This window comes from Heterocephalus glaber, unplaced genomic scaffold, assembly GCF_053883595.1.
Source record: "Heterocephalus glaber isolate CG9 unplaced genomic scaffold, H.glaber_assembly_v1.0 deba00001587, whole genome shotgun sequence".
NCBI classification, from domain to species: Eukaryota; Metazoa; Chordata; class Mammalia; order Rodentia; family Bathyergidae; genus Heterocephalus; species Heterocephalus glaber.
This window is the reverse complement of record NW_028258365.1, coordinates 27,605-44,552: the sequence shown is the minus strand read 5'-3', so window position 1 is coordinate 44,552 and position 16,948 is coordinate 27,605. Positions and strand designations below refer to the sequence as shown.

Sequence of the window (16,948 nt, the reverse complement as noted above, 5' to 3'; positions counted from 1 at the left end):
CAAGTGCTGGCCTAGTCAGTTGGTCGGAGGTGGCCGAAGGAGAAAGAAGTCTGGCTTGATCTCTGGCAGTGGCTTTGGCTCTTAGCATTTGTGGGATCTCTGACCCCTTTAAATAAGCCAGATCACTGCCCCTCAGAAGACCAGTCAGCTTGGGGGGCTGGGGGGGGGGGTTGTGAGGGTAAGGCCAGCCTGCTGGCCAGAGGGCGGGTGGAAGAACCGCAGAAGAGTCTGCTCTGCATTGCTGAGCTGCTCAAGTGGGACTGAGCCAAGGTGCAGTGGTGCCCCATGGGGAACATTCTGACCTGTTGTGTGCGCTCCAGTGCCAGCCCCGAGCTGGGCCAGCGCACGGGGCCAGTGGAGCCAGACTGCGAGTCTGAGATTTCCGTGGGAACCAGGCATGGCCACCTCCCGTGCCACATCAGTGACCAGGAGAAGCCCCGAGGTAAGGAGGTGGTGGTGGGGACACTGTTTGGCTTAGGCGAAGCTCTCACTTTCCGAACCCTCAGGGCCCCGGGGGGCTTCTGGCTCCTCTGTTCCAGGAACTGGCTTTCTCAGGCCTGGTTTCGGGTGACTGTGCCTCGCTTTCCCACACTTACTCCTCCCTGTCTGTGAGGCCAGTGTCTTTCCCTGTCTACCCTAACATCCAGTTCGTGGCCCCTTTGGTTCCCAAATCCCATTCTGGACCCTTCATGTTAAGAGCTCTATTATACCTTGTCCTGTGGGACTTTATCAAGACTTGTTTGATATATTCATTCGCGCCCTTTCCTCAGAATTCCAATATGCCAGTATTGGAGCCTCCCTGTGTGTGTGTGTGTGTGTGTGTGTGTGTGTGTGTGTTTTAAGCTGGTTCCTCTTATGTTGATACTTAATTTTCCTGGACTTCATTGAAAATTTGTCATTATAAAGGTGCCGATAGCTAAATGGCCCTTGCTGTAAACAATTTTTAATCATTTAATTAATTTGAAATTCAAATGGTAATATATTGATGCTTTTGTAGGAAGTGGTCCCAAATCCCTTCAGAAACTTCAGTCAGCCATGAAAGTCTCTGTCACTTTGTCAACATAACTTTATTTTTCCACATAACTAAGATTTTCTCATCTTCTAATAGATATGCCAAAAACGTGAATTTTTGTTGGAGTCTTTTACATAAGAATAGTTTTAGTGAACCTGTGGAAGGAATACCATGAAGAGCAATGAGTAGGCCTCAGTCAGTTTCTAGTGACCTGCATTGAAGTACATTAAAGTGGGTGATTCAAGCTCAGGTTAAACCCAGAAGCCTCATATTATGCGTATGCAAGATTCTAAGCATATTACCGGGAGGGGACAAAAGAAGGACTCTTAGGCCGTGTATGAAACAGTGAGTTAGATGGTAGTCACTACTAGTCATTCTCTTTTAATGTGTTGGCATGCATTTTGATTTTGTCAGGGTGAGGGCTGTGTGATTTGAGCATTGAACTCCCTTTTTAAAAAGTAGAATAATTTTTAACATGTTTAGGTTAAGGAAATATTGCTTAACTGTTATTATATCTGAATCTTGGCACAGTTTGTCACAAGATTGGTTAAGTAGCATGAAGTCACTGAATAGGGTCATACCTGCCCGTGTGATGACTTTTATTACCTCAGGTAATAGCACGAAAGTTACAAAAGTTTCGTTTTCACTAAGTGAATGATTCTCCCAGCTTAGTTCCAAGAATCAAAAGTACATGGAAATGGAGAAAAAGTAAAAGAAAAAAAAATCAGTTTACATCCAGGAAGAGTTTGTAGATCAGGAGATTGCATCTCTAAGCAGTCTTAAGTCTGCCTTGCTGAACAGCCACCAAACAAAATAGCTAACAAAACGCGGTCTCTTATTGAGTGCAGCTAGGATTAACCATGCGATCGGTTGTCTGCAGAATGTTTGCTGTTTGAAAATACTCGTTTCACTGAACTGGTATCTGACAGTGTATCCATGATGCCAGGACAGCGCTTGCTCTCGACACTGATCCTGCAGTGTGGCAGTGTCAGCACAGAAGGGCGTGCTTGTATTTCTGTGGGGTGAGTAGGACAGGGGAGGAGGGCATATTCGATTCATCTAAAATGTGCTTTAGATCGTTCAGGTGTAAGTTTAGAAAAATAAACCTAGGACATAGCCTATTTCATTCCATAGGTGTAGAGAGATTCTACATTTGGACAGTTCCCCAGGAGAATTCTTACATGCTTGCCTGTGTTTCTTTCCTATTCATAACTAAAAACTTTCTCAACACTACTAAACGATTAAAGGTGTCGTGTAGCTACTTTGAAGGCCATCTACTTGCCTACTGAAGTAAATCAGCACATCCTTTTCTTTTCCTCTGTAGATGGAGCTCTGGAATCAAACCCTGCTGACCATCTAAGGGCAAGCACAATTTTCCTGAACAAATTTCATGCAAACGGTAAGACACTACTTCTCCCCATCAAGGATAGGACTGAAAACCATTGCTGTTTTTTGTGCTACGTTAGACAGTATTTAGAAGAACTCATACGTTGGCTTCCATTTCTCAGCTTTCCGTATATTCACTTTACTTTTACTATGTGATTATACATTTTCTTTTAAATGTCACTGATTGAGAGCATGTGGCTTTATGTTAACGCATTTTGGCACTTTATCAGTACAGTAGACCACATGATTAAGATGCAGTCATGGATTTGTACTTATTTTTTCACACTTTTTGAGCTTTTCTCTAACTCCACAGAGGAGATTTTAAAGAGAAATGATAGGACTTAGTTAAACTTAGATTAGCATATCAACAAATTAAAAAATCATGTGTTCTATGCATATATATGGGAGGGAAGAGAGGGAGAGATATTGAATCATCTCCTCAACCTCATTCCCCACAGTGCTCTTACCCAGTGAGCCTGCCTCACAGCACATTTATGATTTATGGTGTTCTCAGAATTTTCAGCTCTTCAAAACTTTTTCACCCTCATTTGAGAATTGGTGCAAACATGCTCCTCTGCTATTTCCTAGAAGGATAGCCGATGTGTGGAACGAGTGTAAATTTCTCGTGTCCTATTTGCTTTAGGAATCAGATGTATGAACTTGTCTGCACCTCGACTTCTTTATCTTTTTTTTTTTTTTTTTTGGTACCAGGGATTGAACTCAGATCCTTGTGCTTGCGCAGCAGGCGGCGAGACCACTGAGCTAAATCCCTGGCCCACGACTTCTTTTTCTTAATGTTTGGTCAGTTCTTTTTCTGTTAAAAAACATATGTGACCAAAATTTTAGTTGATTTCAATGGTAAGAATTTAAGGAAGGTAGGTTCGATACTGCTTGGAGAGATGCAGCACAATGAAAAATGTTTTTTACCTGCATTTGCGTTGGTGTGCAATTTTCCTTCCTGAGCAGGTCATTTCTGGTTAGCATTGCTGTGTTTCTCCATTTCTTCGAGGGCCTAGGGCCTCTCCGGGGGGAGCATAGGAAGCCCGAGGGGCTGCCCTGGGCTCCCCTCTTCAGGGGAAGGAACGTGCCTGCAGCGGTGTTCAGAGGTTAGAGGGGAACGCAGAGGGCACTGTGGCCCCTGTTGCTCTTGGAGCATTTATCCTGTTAGAGCAAAATGAATTTGTGTGTGTGCCATTGACACTCTGCTCAGCTAGATCAGCACACTCATTTCAAGTCCAGGATTTAAGGTGGATTACTTTACAGTTGTTTAAAGACCCACTCATTTTTTAGCAACATATTTTCAGTGCAGTATCCTTGTAGACTCCCAGTCGGTGTTTCAGGATACTTCGGGAATTGTAGTGCAGCGAGAGTTCAGTGCTTAGCCAGAAACTGGTTCTTAGAGCTGTCTGCTGTTAGATGCTTGTAATTAAGCTGTATGGTAATGTACAATTATAAAGTACTATTTATTTACTCAAGAAAGTCTGTACAGTGGTTGAGATTTGCAATAAGTTAACGTGTTTTTTTTTTTTAATTAGCTAAGTTTCTCATCTGGTCCAGCTTGTTTTATAGTTTTCTTTCATATAAGGAGAGTCTGTCATCTTTTAGGTTAAAAAAAAGGTATAACTAAGTTTTTGGTTTTTACTTTATGGAATTCATCTTGGCAGATGATTTATTTTTAAAAATAAAATAGATTTTTATTTCATTCTGTATGTTTGTAATCCATTGGATAATTAGTGGCCACTTCTATATACTTTCCTAAGACATTTGTATCAGAATGGATCAGTTTTTTTCTTTTTTTTTATTCTTAGCACGAGATCAGAGGAAAAGCAACTATATCAACCAAGTAAGTAAATAATTGGAAAGATAAGAAACTAAGAGTGAATCAAAATATTTCTGCCTTCATTTCTAAAAAATATAAAGAGGAGCCAGTCTGTTACCATGGACTTCTTTTTCTGCATTTTGTAAATCTCTTACATTTTCCTACAATGTTTTAAGTCTACTCAGGAAAGGCTTTGACTTAGTAATTTCCATTTTTGATGGGTTTTGATGTATAAGTTAATTACAGGAATGTGGATATAGAGTTAAAGATGCACTTGAAATATTTTGCCTTTATTTAGTCCCTTAAAAAAACAGTAGTAATCTATTTATTTTGGTACTGGGGATCAATCTGAGGACCTTGTGCTTGCCAGGCAGATGCGGCCCCACTGAGCTACATCCCTGGCATGAGTAAACTATTGAATACATCAGTTTTTAGCACTATTTATTATTTTTCTGTCATTAACAGTTGAATGTTTGGCTTCCTCTTTCCACCATGACCTTATTCTCCCCTCTTTCCTTGCAATGTACCAGATTGTATTAAATTAAATAACAAATTGGTATTTACATTGTGACTATTGTTCACTGCTGAGTTATGCAATAATAGTCCCACTGCGCTGCCTCTTTGTACACCTTTAATTCTTTCTCTTAAATATTTCTGAGGCCTGAGCAGTTCTGTACTTCTCCTGCATGATCCCCTTCCCCTAAGCAATGTTAGTTCACAAAGTCAAGTACAGTAAGAAACCCCAGCTGGTCTTTCTATTTTTTTTTTTAATTCTTTTATTGGTATACTTTAGGTATACAGTTCGTTTACATTTATCATTGGGCGTTTGTACCTGTACATGATATATCTTGGTTCTTATTTTTTTCCCATTACCTGTGGGCCCTTCACCTCCTCCACCCTTTCCCTATTTACATAGATTTCATTTCCTTTTTTTTTTTCTTTTCTCATAGTTTTTCCTTTCCCTCTTTTCCTTTCCCCTTCCCCTCTCTTCATTCGTTTGTCTTTGGACCTTTTTTCCTATTTCAAATTATCAATTATTCATTTTAATCATTTTAACCCTTGTTTACACTATCAGTTTCTCACACTAGAGAAACTATTCGGTATTTACACGTGTGTCCTATTTATTTCACTTAAGAGTATGGCCTGGATATGCATCCACTTAGCTATAAATGACTCTAGTTTTTCGTTCTTTGTGGCTGAATAGTACTCCATTTTATTTTAAAAAACCACATTTTTTAATCCAGTTTCCAGTTGATGGGCACTTGGGCTGCTTCCAAGCTTTAGCCATTACAAACTGTGCTGCTATGAATATGGGTGCACAGATATCACTGTGGTATGATTCTTTTAATTCTTTTGGGAAGATACCCAGCAGGGGAAGAGCTGGGTCAAATGGACCTCTAGTCCTAGTTCTCTGAGGTGTCTCCATACTGACTTCCCCAGTGGTTGCACCCGTCTGCACTCCCACCAACAATGAAGAAGGGTTCCTTTCTCCCCACAACTCCGCCAGCATTTGTTATTTGTTGATTTGATAGCCTCCATTCTTTCTAGGGTGAGGTGGAATCTCAGTGTTGTTTTCATCTGCATCTCTCGAATGGCGAGTGATGTTGAACATGTTTTCATGTATTTGTTTGCTGCTTTTACTTCCTTGTCTGAGAAATGTCTGTTCATTTCAGATGCCCATATTTGAATTGGGTCTTTGAATTGAGGGGGTTGTCTGTTAGCTCTGTTGGTGGTTTCTTTTACAGTGCAGAAGCTTTTTAATAAGATGAGATCCCAGTTGTTGATTCTTTCTGCTAGTTCCCATGCTGCTGAGGTTTTGTTCATGAAGTCTTTTCCTATGCCAGTGTCTTCAAAAGTTCCACCTAACTTTTATCTTCCAGCAAGTTTAGTGTTTCTGTCTTAATATTTAGATCTTTAATCCATTTTGATCTTAGTTTAGTGCATGGTGATAGGTATGGGTCTAGTTTTAATCTTTGGCAGGTTGAAGTCCAGTTTTTCCAACACCATTTATTAAATAGGCTATCTTTCCTCCGATGATGGTGGTTGGCTCCTTTGTCAAAGATGATGTGGCTGAGCATGTCTGGAGCTGTTTCTGCATCTTCTAATCTATTGCACTGATCCTCGGGTCTGTTCCTTTGTCAGTACCATGCTGATTTTATCACAGTAGCTTTGTAGTGTAGTTTCAAGTTGGCGATTGTGATACCCCCAGCCATGTCTCTGTTGCCTACAATTGCTTTAGCTATTCTAGGTCTCTTCTGGTTCTAAATGAATTTTTGGATTGTTTTCTCTAGTTCTATGAAGTATATTGTTGGAATTTCAATTGGCATTGCATTGACTCTATATAGCAGTTTTGGAAGTATGGCCATTTTCACTATATTGGTCCTTCCTACCCAGGAGCAAGGGATGTCTTTCCATTTTCTTGTATCCTCTTCGATCTCTTTTTTCAGAGTGCTGTAGTTTTCAGTGTAGAGGTCTTTTGCATCCTTTGTTAGATTGATTCCTAGATATTTCACTTTTTTGGATGCTATTGTAAAAGGAATTGGTTCCCTAATTTGTGTCTCAGTGAGTCTGTTATTTGTGTACAAGAAGGCTATTGTTTTTTGAGGGTTGACCTTGTATCCACCTACTCTACTGAATCTGTCAATTAAGTCTAGAAGTCTTCTGGTGGAGTTTTTTGGATCTTCTATGTAGAGTATCATGTTGTCAGCAAATAATGACAGTTTTAACTTCTTCCTTTCCTATCTTTATTCTTTTTCTTTCTTTCTCTTGTCTAATTGCGGTGGCTAATGTTTCCAGAACTATATTGAACAGGAGTGGTGATAGTGGGCATCCTTATCTTGTTCCTGATTTTAGCATGAAAGTTTTCAGTTTTTGACCATTTAGTAGGATGTTGGCTCTTGGTTTTTCATAGATAGCCTTAATCAGGTTAAGATAAATACCTTGTATTCCAGTTTACTGTAGGGTGTTTATCATGAATGGGTGCTGGATTTTGTCGAATGCTTTCTCTGCATCTATTGAGAAAATCATATGGTTTATGTCTTTGAGTCTGTTAATATAGTGTATTTCATTTATTGATTTACGTATGTTGAAGCGGACCTGCATCCCTGGCATAAATCCAACTTGGCCAGGGTGTGTATGATCTTCTTGATGCCCCTCTGTATTCTGTTTGCCAGTATCTTGTTGAGGATTTTCGCATCTGTGTTCATTAGGGAGATTGGCCTGTAGTTCTCTTTTTGGGTTGGGTCTTTCCCTGTTTTTGGAATCAAAGTAACACTTGTTTCCAGGAATGAATTTGGAAGTATTGCTTGCCTTTCAATTTCCTTGATGAATTTAAAGAGTAATGGCATTAATTCTTCTTTAAATGTCTTGTAAAATTCAGCAGTGAAGCCATCCGGACCTAGGCTTTTCGTTATTGGTAAATATTTTATTACATTTTCAATTTCCCTCATTGTAATTGGAGTGTTTAGAATTTCTTTATCTTCTTCATTTAACTTTGGCAGTTCGTATGTATCTAGGAATCTGCCCATTTCTTCTGTGTTTTCCATTTTATTGGAGTAGAGGTTCTTGAAGTAGGTGTTGATGATCCTGTGAATTCCTGTTGGATCTGCTGTGACTTCAGCTTTTTCATCCTTAATTGCATATATTTGTGCCTTTTCTTTTCTTTTTTGATAAGGTTGCCTAAAGGTTTATCAGTTTTATTTATTCTTTCAAAAAACCAACTCTTTGATTCATTGATTTTTTTTTGTATTGTTCTCTTAGTCTCCATTGCGTTGATGATTTCTGCCCTGATCTTTATAATTTCCTCTCTTGTATGAGCTTTGGATTCATTGTGCTCTTCTTTTTCTAGGAGCTTGAGGTTCTGCATTAGGTTATTTATCTGAGTTTTCTCTGTTTTCCTAATGTGGCCATTCACCGCTATGAATTTCCCACGTAGAACTGCTTTCATTGTGTCCCATAGATTCCTGTATGTTGTACTGGCATTTTCATTTACTTGTAGAAACTGTTTGATTTCTTCTTTACTTCTGTGACCCATTGGTTGTTCAAGAGGGTGTTATTCAGTTACCATGTGTGTGTTGGGGTTTTGCGGTTTCTTATGTTATTGATCTTCAATTTTTTGGCACTGTGGTCTGATAATATACAGGGGGTAACTTCAATTCTTTTACATTTACTTAGACATGTCCTATGAGCTAGCATGTGGTCTATTCTGGAGAATGACCCGTGTGCAGCTGAAAAGAATGTGTATTCCGATTTTATGGGGTGGAACACTGTAAACCTCTATTAAGTCCATTTGTTCAATAGCTTGGTCCAGTTCTCGAATTTCCTTGTTAACTTTTTGTCTAGACGATCTGTCTATTTGTGATAGTGGGGTATTGAGGGCCCCCACTACAATTGTGTTAGTGCTTATTGGGTTTTTCATGTCTATTAACATTTGTTTTGTATAGTTGGTGGCATTCGTATTTGGTGCATATATATTTAGGATTGTCATCTCTTCCTCTCGGATTGTTCCCTTCACAAGGATGTAGTGACCATCTTTGTCTCTCTTAATTAGTTTTGGTTTGAAATCTAGTTTGTCTGCAAATAAGATTGCTACCCCTGCTTTCTTCTGGGTTCCGGTGGCATGGAGAACTGTTTTCCATCCTTTTACTTTCAGTCTATGAGTTTCTTTTTTGAGTTAGGTATGTTTCTTGTATACAGCATATTGCTGCATTTTCCTTTTTAATCCATTCTGCCAGTCTATTTCTTTTGATTGGTGAATTGAGGCCATCAACATTGAGGTTTATAAGGGATAGATTTTTTTTTTTTTTTTGGTACTGGGAATCGAACTCGGGTCCTTGCGCTTGCACAGCAGGCGGCGAAACCACTGAGCTAAATCCCCGGCCCAATAATTGATAGATATTGATTTATCCTTGTCATGATGTTTTACTTTTGTTGACTCTTTTATTTCTTATTTTTCCCCTTTTCGCTTTAGTTTCTTACCTTGCCTGTTGGCTTCCCTCTGTTGGGCCTCATGGAGTTGTGGCCTTCATTGCTTTTTTTCTAGGATATTGTTTAGACTTGCTTGTAGTGCTGGTTTGGTGGTCATGAAATTTCTCAGGTGTTCTTTGTCGTTTGAGAATCTAACTTCCCCGTCAATTTTGAAAGATAATTTTGCAGGATACAACAGTCTAGGTTGGAAGTTACTTTCTTTTAGGGTTTGAAATACTCCACTCCAGGCTCTCCTTGATTTGAGGGTTTGTGTCGAAAAGTCTGCTGTGATTCTGATGGGCTTTCCTCTGTAGGTGACTTGTTTCTTTTCTCTTAACTGCTTGTAGGAGTTTGTTTTTCTGTTGGGTTTCTGGGATCTTGACTATTATATGTCTAGATGTAGATTTTTTTTGATCATGGCTAGTTGTAGTTCTATATGCCTCACTTATCTATATGTCCAACTCTTTACCTCTGTCTGGGAAGTTTCCCACTATTACTTCTGTGAAGTTTTTTTATGTCAATTGTGCTTTCTCCTGTTTTTTGATGGACTCCTATCAGTCTTATGTTATTCTTCTTTGCATCATCTAGCAGTTGTTGGATTGATTTCTCATGGTCCCTTACTATTTTTTAAAAAATCTCTATTTTCATGGTCTCTAATCATGATCTTCTCTTCTATATCTGATATTCTATCTTCAGATTCCCTTAATCTGCTGTGGGTACTTTCAGTAGAGTTTTTGATCTCCTGAATATATGATTGAATCTGTTTCATGGATTGCAGCTCTTTCTTCTGTTGGGCGACCATGGTTTCCATTTCTCTCTTATGCTGGGTATTCATGGCTTCCAGCATGTTTCTGAGCTCATCTATTTTTTGTTATCTGTTTCTGTTCTAGATCCTCTAATCATGTCTTTCACTCTGCCCACCATCTCTGTAGATATCTGGGAGATTATTTCCGCTTTGAAGTTTTCCTAGAGCCTCATTCATCTGTTTTGTTACTTCCTGTGCTATCAGTTCAGGGTATCCAGGTGGTTGGTTATGGGACTTTTCCATCTCATTTCCCCCAGGATTTACCCTTGGTGGGGTGGAAGTCTGAGTTTGTGTCTTGCTTAAATGTCTTCTCATTTTTGTTTTTGGTACTGTCCTTGGTTTAACTCCTGGGTTGATAGTTTGAAGTTGCTTATTGTAGGTATCTTTGTTGCCTGTAATCAGAACCCTTATGGAATGATTGCTTCTCAGAGGTGTCTTCCAGATACAGCTGGTCTTTTAAGTTTTGAGTCTCTAATGACTGTAAGGCTATCTCATTTTCCTTGTATTAGGAAGGTTCATTGACTAGATCAGTCACAACACGTTAGCCCAAGTGATGCAGTCAGCAACACCATTGCATCAAGTACATCTTCAAAAATGACATTTTGTTGTAGTTATTAATCTATCACCTTTAGCTGTGAGAATTAAATCAAGATCGAGGACCAACCCAGCATATAGTGAATAAACTCTTCAATATAACAACTTTACCCTTTGTGATGGGGAGTTCGAAGGGGTTTGAGAGGGAGGGACAGATGGGAAGAAGGATAGGGGAAGGTTAGCAGTGTGGCCAGAGGACACAGGTGAGAAGGAAAAAGAGAATACTAGGAAAATAAAGAAGAACTCCGAATGAGGACCAAAACAGGGACAAAAAGGGAAGATGAACAATGTGGGAGAGCACGAGAGTGAGTGGAAGACAGAAAGGAAAGAGAAAACAAGAAGAAAATAAAAGAAAAAAAAGGAGAGAAAAACAAATATTTGCAAAGAGTAGGAAAAAAATTAAAGATAAGAGGAGCAAAAAAAAGAGAGAAAAAAATAAACTAATAATACTAATTTTGGGAATAAAAAAATAAAATGAATATGAAGGGCCTCTTTCAGGGTATGTCTCTGCCGTCACAATAGACAGTGTGGGTAGCAGTATGCAGATAGAAGTCAATGAGTCTCAGCGAGCTAGTCGCAGACCCGTGAGATTCAGGCAGATTTCTGGCTGCAAGTCCCAAGTTGAGCTCCCTGTCCTCCTGCAGGGTTGAACTCTGCAGAGTTGTATTGCAGGTTCCAGCTGCCCTTCCCCTGAAGATAGTCCCTGTCCTGATGGGAGGTGAAGATGACTCCAACTTACCCAGTTCAGTGGTCTGGTGGTCCAGTGTCCTCTGCGTCTTTGTAGTGTGGAACCAGTTGACGGTGCATGGAAGAGGCCGGGCACGGGGGCGGCGGGGGGGGATCCAGTGGATTGCTGACTTGCTATGGCGTCCTGGTCTTTCTGTTTTCAGTCTTCCTTTTTTTGTGGCGAGGGAGGAATTAATTTCCTATTTTCAATTGGGCAGTGTTCTTAGCAGCCACCCCCATGTTAGAACATTTCTCGCATGCTTATCAAGATATTTTCCATGTCTTAAAACACAGCTGTTTCATTTTCTCCCTGAGGCTGCCCTCGTTAAGTCTTTCCTACCTTAGTAAGGCTGGCTTTCCCTTAGGCCTGCTGTCTCGATCTTTCTCTGGGATGTCTCCGTGAAGTCATCTGGTTCTTGTATAACTGCTGTCCTCACTGTCCTGGATTCTTTTGTTTCCTCTGTCTTGCTGCACTCCCCTGTGTTACTGGAACACATTTTGCTGGAGAAGGAGGCCATACCGATGTGGGGGTTTTTTTGGTACAGGGGATCGAACTCGGGACCTTGCACTTGCGAAGCAGGCGGCAGAACTACTGAGCTAAATCCTCGGCCATATCGATAATTTGAAAGATCTAACCAGGAAGGAAACCCCTCCTACTTAATGGAACATACACTTGTAGGTTGAAGCTAATTTTCACAATGGTCTTCTTATTCCTAGTGTTGGTCTTAACTCTGTTGCCATCCTGTTATACGCATGATAAATAACTAGTTCTAGCCAGCTCCCGGAAGCTTTTGGTATCTTCTCTATCTCTGGGATGCTGAAAGAACACAATAAGTTTTGTTACTGACTTTTCATCTTATTGGGATGGCCATTAAGGTCTGCACTCTGCCTCCTTCTCTTTTAATTCTTGGTATTTTCTCCAATTTTTTCTTATAGTTTGGTTATCCAGATAGTGTGCCTGTCAGACTAGTATTTCTTCGCTAATGTCAAATTTCCATCCCCTTTCCATTTTCTGGTGTTTCCTTTGGCACTGATTATGTACTAGAGACTCCTTGAGTTTGTGCTTTGATTGAACCTTGTATTGAAATGTTTTAAAGTTTTCATTTGCTGCTGAATTTTGAGAACTCCCACAAATTCCTTTGTCCCTGTTGCTCTTGCTGAAGGCTTCCCTGAAGTGTGTGGCTGTCCCGGCATTCTCTGGTTGGAAATACTCTATGTGCACAAGACTTTTTGTTAACTAATGGGCCTCACTGCAAGAATTTGGCAGCAAAGCTAGCTCTTCATTGTTGGACCCTAGTATATTATCTGGGACCGGGTCGCTGGGGCAGTCTGATTTCTTCAGAGAAGAAGCACCCGGCCTTCTACCTGGGGAGTACAGTCAAGGCAGCCTGGTTTCCAGAAATTGTTTGGTGTACAGTTTTCCCCTGTTATTTTCCAGTTTTAGTCTTGATACACTTGGCATCTGCAGGGCTGTCAGATTTAGTATCTCTAGAATATAACATCTGCATTCTGCAGTGATGGGAACAGGTTTGCATGTTTATTTCTTACGGTTCTTCTTGGCCTCTGTTTCGCATTTTACTCCAAGGTGCTGTGTGCTTCTGAGTTGGGAACCTGCTGTGGGTTCTGCCGGACAAACTGGCTGGCTGTTTCTGACCCAATCACTTTCCATAGGCACCAGAATTGTGCCCCAACTGAATGAAGGTAGATGGGGTCAAATGTGCAGGACATGGAGGAAGAAAACGGCAGTGTAGGCAGGAGCAGGATGGATGAGACCGGAATGTGTCCTGATGTGTATCACATGGCTTAGAGCATAAAATTAATAAAACCTTGAGTGGCTGAGGCTTTCCATGGGAGTAATGTAATGGGAGTAATGTCTACCTAAAAATGAACTGAATGTTCAAGTCCCAAGGTTGTTTCTGTCATCTGTGTTAGATGTGAGGGAATCTTAAAGATTCTGCACTCTTGGTAAGGGGACAGGCGCAGAGACCCCCATGGCCCTGGCGTGTTCGTAACTGAGCAGCCCTGGCACAGAGTCCTTTGACTCTGACACATTTGTTTCATCACACTAACACACTCATGTAAGTTAACTAATCAATCAAGTACTAGGCTTTTGTTTGCTGATATTGTGCCAGTATTAATTTAAGGCATTGCATTTTCTTCTGGTTACTGAATAGTAGAAAGAGAAAATCTCTAAAATCTTACTTTACACTTGTTATAATATTTATAAAGGGATTCACACTAAATGCTTGTCAGGTTTGATGATAGGTACCATACCAAGGGCAGCACTGTATAACCCATTCCTCGAGCATCCCTGGAAGTCAAGGGCCTCTGCAGAGCCATACGCATGATACTACTCTCAAACAGTTTGTACAGTGTAAGAAACATCTTAGTGGTTTGTCATTTGACATTTTAAGCAAGGGAAAACTCCCACCTTTTATGGTTTTAACTTACTGTGACATTCTCTTCTACTTTCCTTTCCCTTCAGGAATCTCCAGGGCAGCTTATTGGGATGTATAGCTCCTGCTCAAGGATATTTCTAGATGACAGCACACTCAGCCTGCCTAGTTGTATAAACATGGTGGAGTGGTGAGTACAGGAGGTTGCAGAGGCCCAAGTGATGGACTCCCACTGATAAATCATCCCAGCAGTGCTGGGTAATTTCAGCCATGTGATTATCCTCCTCTATGCTCAGTTTAAGACACTGGGGGCAACTATATATATATATATATATATATATATATATATATATATATATATATATTGATTTGAAGAGGCTAAATGTGAATTTTCAGTTTTTGTTTTAGTCTCAGACTGCATGGTAGAAGGGAACACCAGTTAGCAAATAAAGAATCCTGGGAAAAATGTACTTCTTTATTTCATGCATTTATGTTAAACTTAAAGAGAAGAGGTGCTTTCTATTGGATGTTTCTAGAAGAAACAATTAGTTCTGTGTGAGTTACAGGCCTAAAACAGTGTCTAATACTTTAGAAATGAGTCTCGGAAGAAGGGACAGCCTTTCTTCTGTCGGTGCCGCAGTATATCAGCATTTGAACGCTCTCCATCGTATGTGAGCAGCTCACCAGTATCATAAACTCAGCACCATAACAAATGAAAGATACAAAATTTAGAAAGCAGGATGCTTCATTGGAAAGGGAGAAAAAGGAGAAGATAGATAGCTGCCCTGACAAGAATCAGGGCAGGGGGCTCCGGAAAGATGGAGGACCTGTGGCCTTTGTTCTTGGCTGTTTTTATTGGGTGCCAAGGACTCTTTGCCTACCTGGAACTTGCCATAACCCAACTGGTTCCCTGGGCGGTCTTGGCATTAGACTGAGCCCCCTTGCCTCCGTCATTGTCATTTCTTGCGGGGAGGGGTCCATGTAACTTCTGTCTATTTGTCCTTGAACAGTGTCTTATCTCCAGGGTGGCAGGTGACTGGCTGGGAGGTGCATATTCATGGTTAGTTTAGAGTTAGTAAGGGGAGGTGTGGGTCTCTGTTGTAGTAGTTATATAGTGGCCCTAGAGTGGATACGAGTGTGTGTGTGTGTGTGTGTGTGTTAGTTCACCCCTGTATACACTGAATAGAGCTTTCCCCAGAGTTAGCCAGCCCCCCTCCACCTTCTGCTTCCCCTGCATTCTATTGGAAGCAGAGAGGGACGGCTGGCCTTGGCTTTGTGCACTTGGCTTTCTCTGTCCTCTGCTTGTCAGCTCTTCTCTGGTTTTGGGTGCAAGTTCCAAGGCCATTTGGTGCCTTTCTTTTGAAGTGTTTTTTCTTTTCTCTACCCTTGAGCTTGAGACTGTTCTCAGGGGAATTTTCCCAGTAAAGTTTTAACTCCTTCTAGTTAGGATTAGCCAGAAAACCTAATGAGCCCCCTATTTTATTCTTTCCCTGCCTACAGACCCCTTCCCCTACACTGATGGGTCACAATCAGAGATATGCAATGAGAAGACCCTGACAGGAATCTTTCAACCTTATTAAAAGCCAGGTGCAGAACTTCCCCACCGAGTTGGGGTTCTCCAGGGAACATTATCCATGTCCCTTGGGGTTATGAGTTTTGGTTTTCAGAATGTAGCTTATATTTCTTTAGAATGTTAATGCCCTTATCCTTCATTTCACTTTTTCAGTCAAAAAATGTAAATAACATAAGAATTTAATTTTGTTTCTCATGTGTCAGCTTTTCTTTTTAGCTGATCATCAGCACAGTGGTGCCTTGGTTCACAAACTTAATTCTTTGCACAGTTCTGGTCAAAAACCGAATTGGATGAAAGCTAATCAAATTCTTTTTTCTTTTTTTTTTTTGGCACGGGGGATCGAACTCGGGACCTCGTGCTTACAAGGCAGGCGCCGGAACCACTGAGCTAAATTCCCAGCCCCAGCTAATCAAATTCAATGGTTAGGTCTAATGTTGACCTGACCTTATGGGGAAATTTGATTCAGTTCTCATTCAATTTACTTTACACCAGAATTGTAGAAAGAATTAAGTCTGTGTACTGAGGTACCACTGTAATTTCTACTTGTATTAAAAACTACAAGTTCACATACCTGGTGTATTTTTCTCTCACATTTACAATAGTAATTGAGATCAAATTGTGTTTCAGCAAAACCTCAGCACTATGCCTAAGTTTTGAAATTTGGCATCTATCAAGTAATTACTGAATGTTTATATTCAGCCAGCACCCCAAATTCATGACTGAAAAGCTGCTCTGCTTTGATAGGGTTGCCAGTTTCTTTTGCATTAAAACCCTTGTAAAGGTTCAATGTATAATTCAGCCTAGAGTTTTAAAGAGCAACGTTCCTCAATTCACACTTGTTTTTCTCCCCATCTTAGTCTAATGTTTAGAATTTTGCTTTGAAGTACAGTAAGTTTTAGTTGGCTTTCATTGTGTTTTGTTAAATCATTGTGTGCACTACTTTTCAAATAAATATTTAATAATAGGACAAGTAGGCATTTAGGAAAATTTTAAAAAATGTTTATCATGGGGTAATAGTTCCTTGTTCTCATGAATACACTTGTTTTTTTTGGTACCGAGGATCAAGCTTGGGACCTTGCGTATTTAAAGAAGGTGGAGGAACTACTGAGCTAAATCCCCAACCCAATAGCTCATTGTTCTCAATAAAATGGGTAAACCTTATTAGAATCAGTTACACAACTATTTCAAAATACGTGTCTGCAAACACATGCATTTTCCCCACCTGCACCTTCCCATCGATCTATGGGCACTTGGAAGCTCTAGGAAATCAGGGATGAAGGCAAGGTGTAATAATACACACAAAAGCATTCCCGGTGATTCTGACCCAAACTCTTAAGTCATTGGCAAACTTCATTGCATGTTGGAATCACCCAGGGTAACATTAAAGTACTCTTTGGTCCAAATTGTACCCTGTGGCACTTAATCAGAGTGTCTTGAAGTAAAATTCAGGACAGCTTTTTTCTTTGCTTGTGCAGCAGGCAGAGAAACCACTGAGCTAAATCTCTGGCCCTATTGGTACATTTTAAATATACAATACATTTACATTTATCATTGGATGCTTGTACCTGTACACGCTGTATCGTGATTCTTATTTTTTCCCCATTCCCCTGCCCTCCCTTGACCCCCTCCACCCTTCCCTATTTACAAAGACTTTGTTTCTACTTCTTCCTTT

General features: G+C 40.4%; 1 protein-coding gene across 1 annotated transcript in view; it reads left to right on the top strand.

Moving 5' to 3' along the window:
- The first annotated feature begins 200 nt into the window (after positions 1-200).
- The window catches only part of LOC106010246 (cyclin-Y-like protein 1), a 41,981-nt gene continuing 25,233 nt past the window's right edge, over positions 201-16,948 (top strand). Inside the window, exons 1-4 of the mRNA XM_087193325.1 lie at positions 201-442; positions 2,337-2,411; positions 4,207-4,241; positions 13,793-13,893. Of these exons, the coding sequence (XP_087049451.1) occupies positions 286-442; positions 2,337-2,411; positions 4,207-4,241; positions 13,793-13,893 (368 nt within the window). The 5' untranslated portion in view covers positions 201-285. The remainder of the gene's footprint in view (positions 443-2,336; positions 2,412-4,206; positions 4,242-13,792; positions 13,894-16,948) is intronic.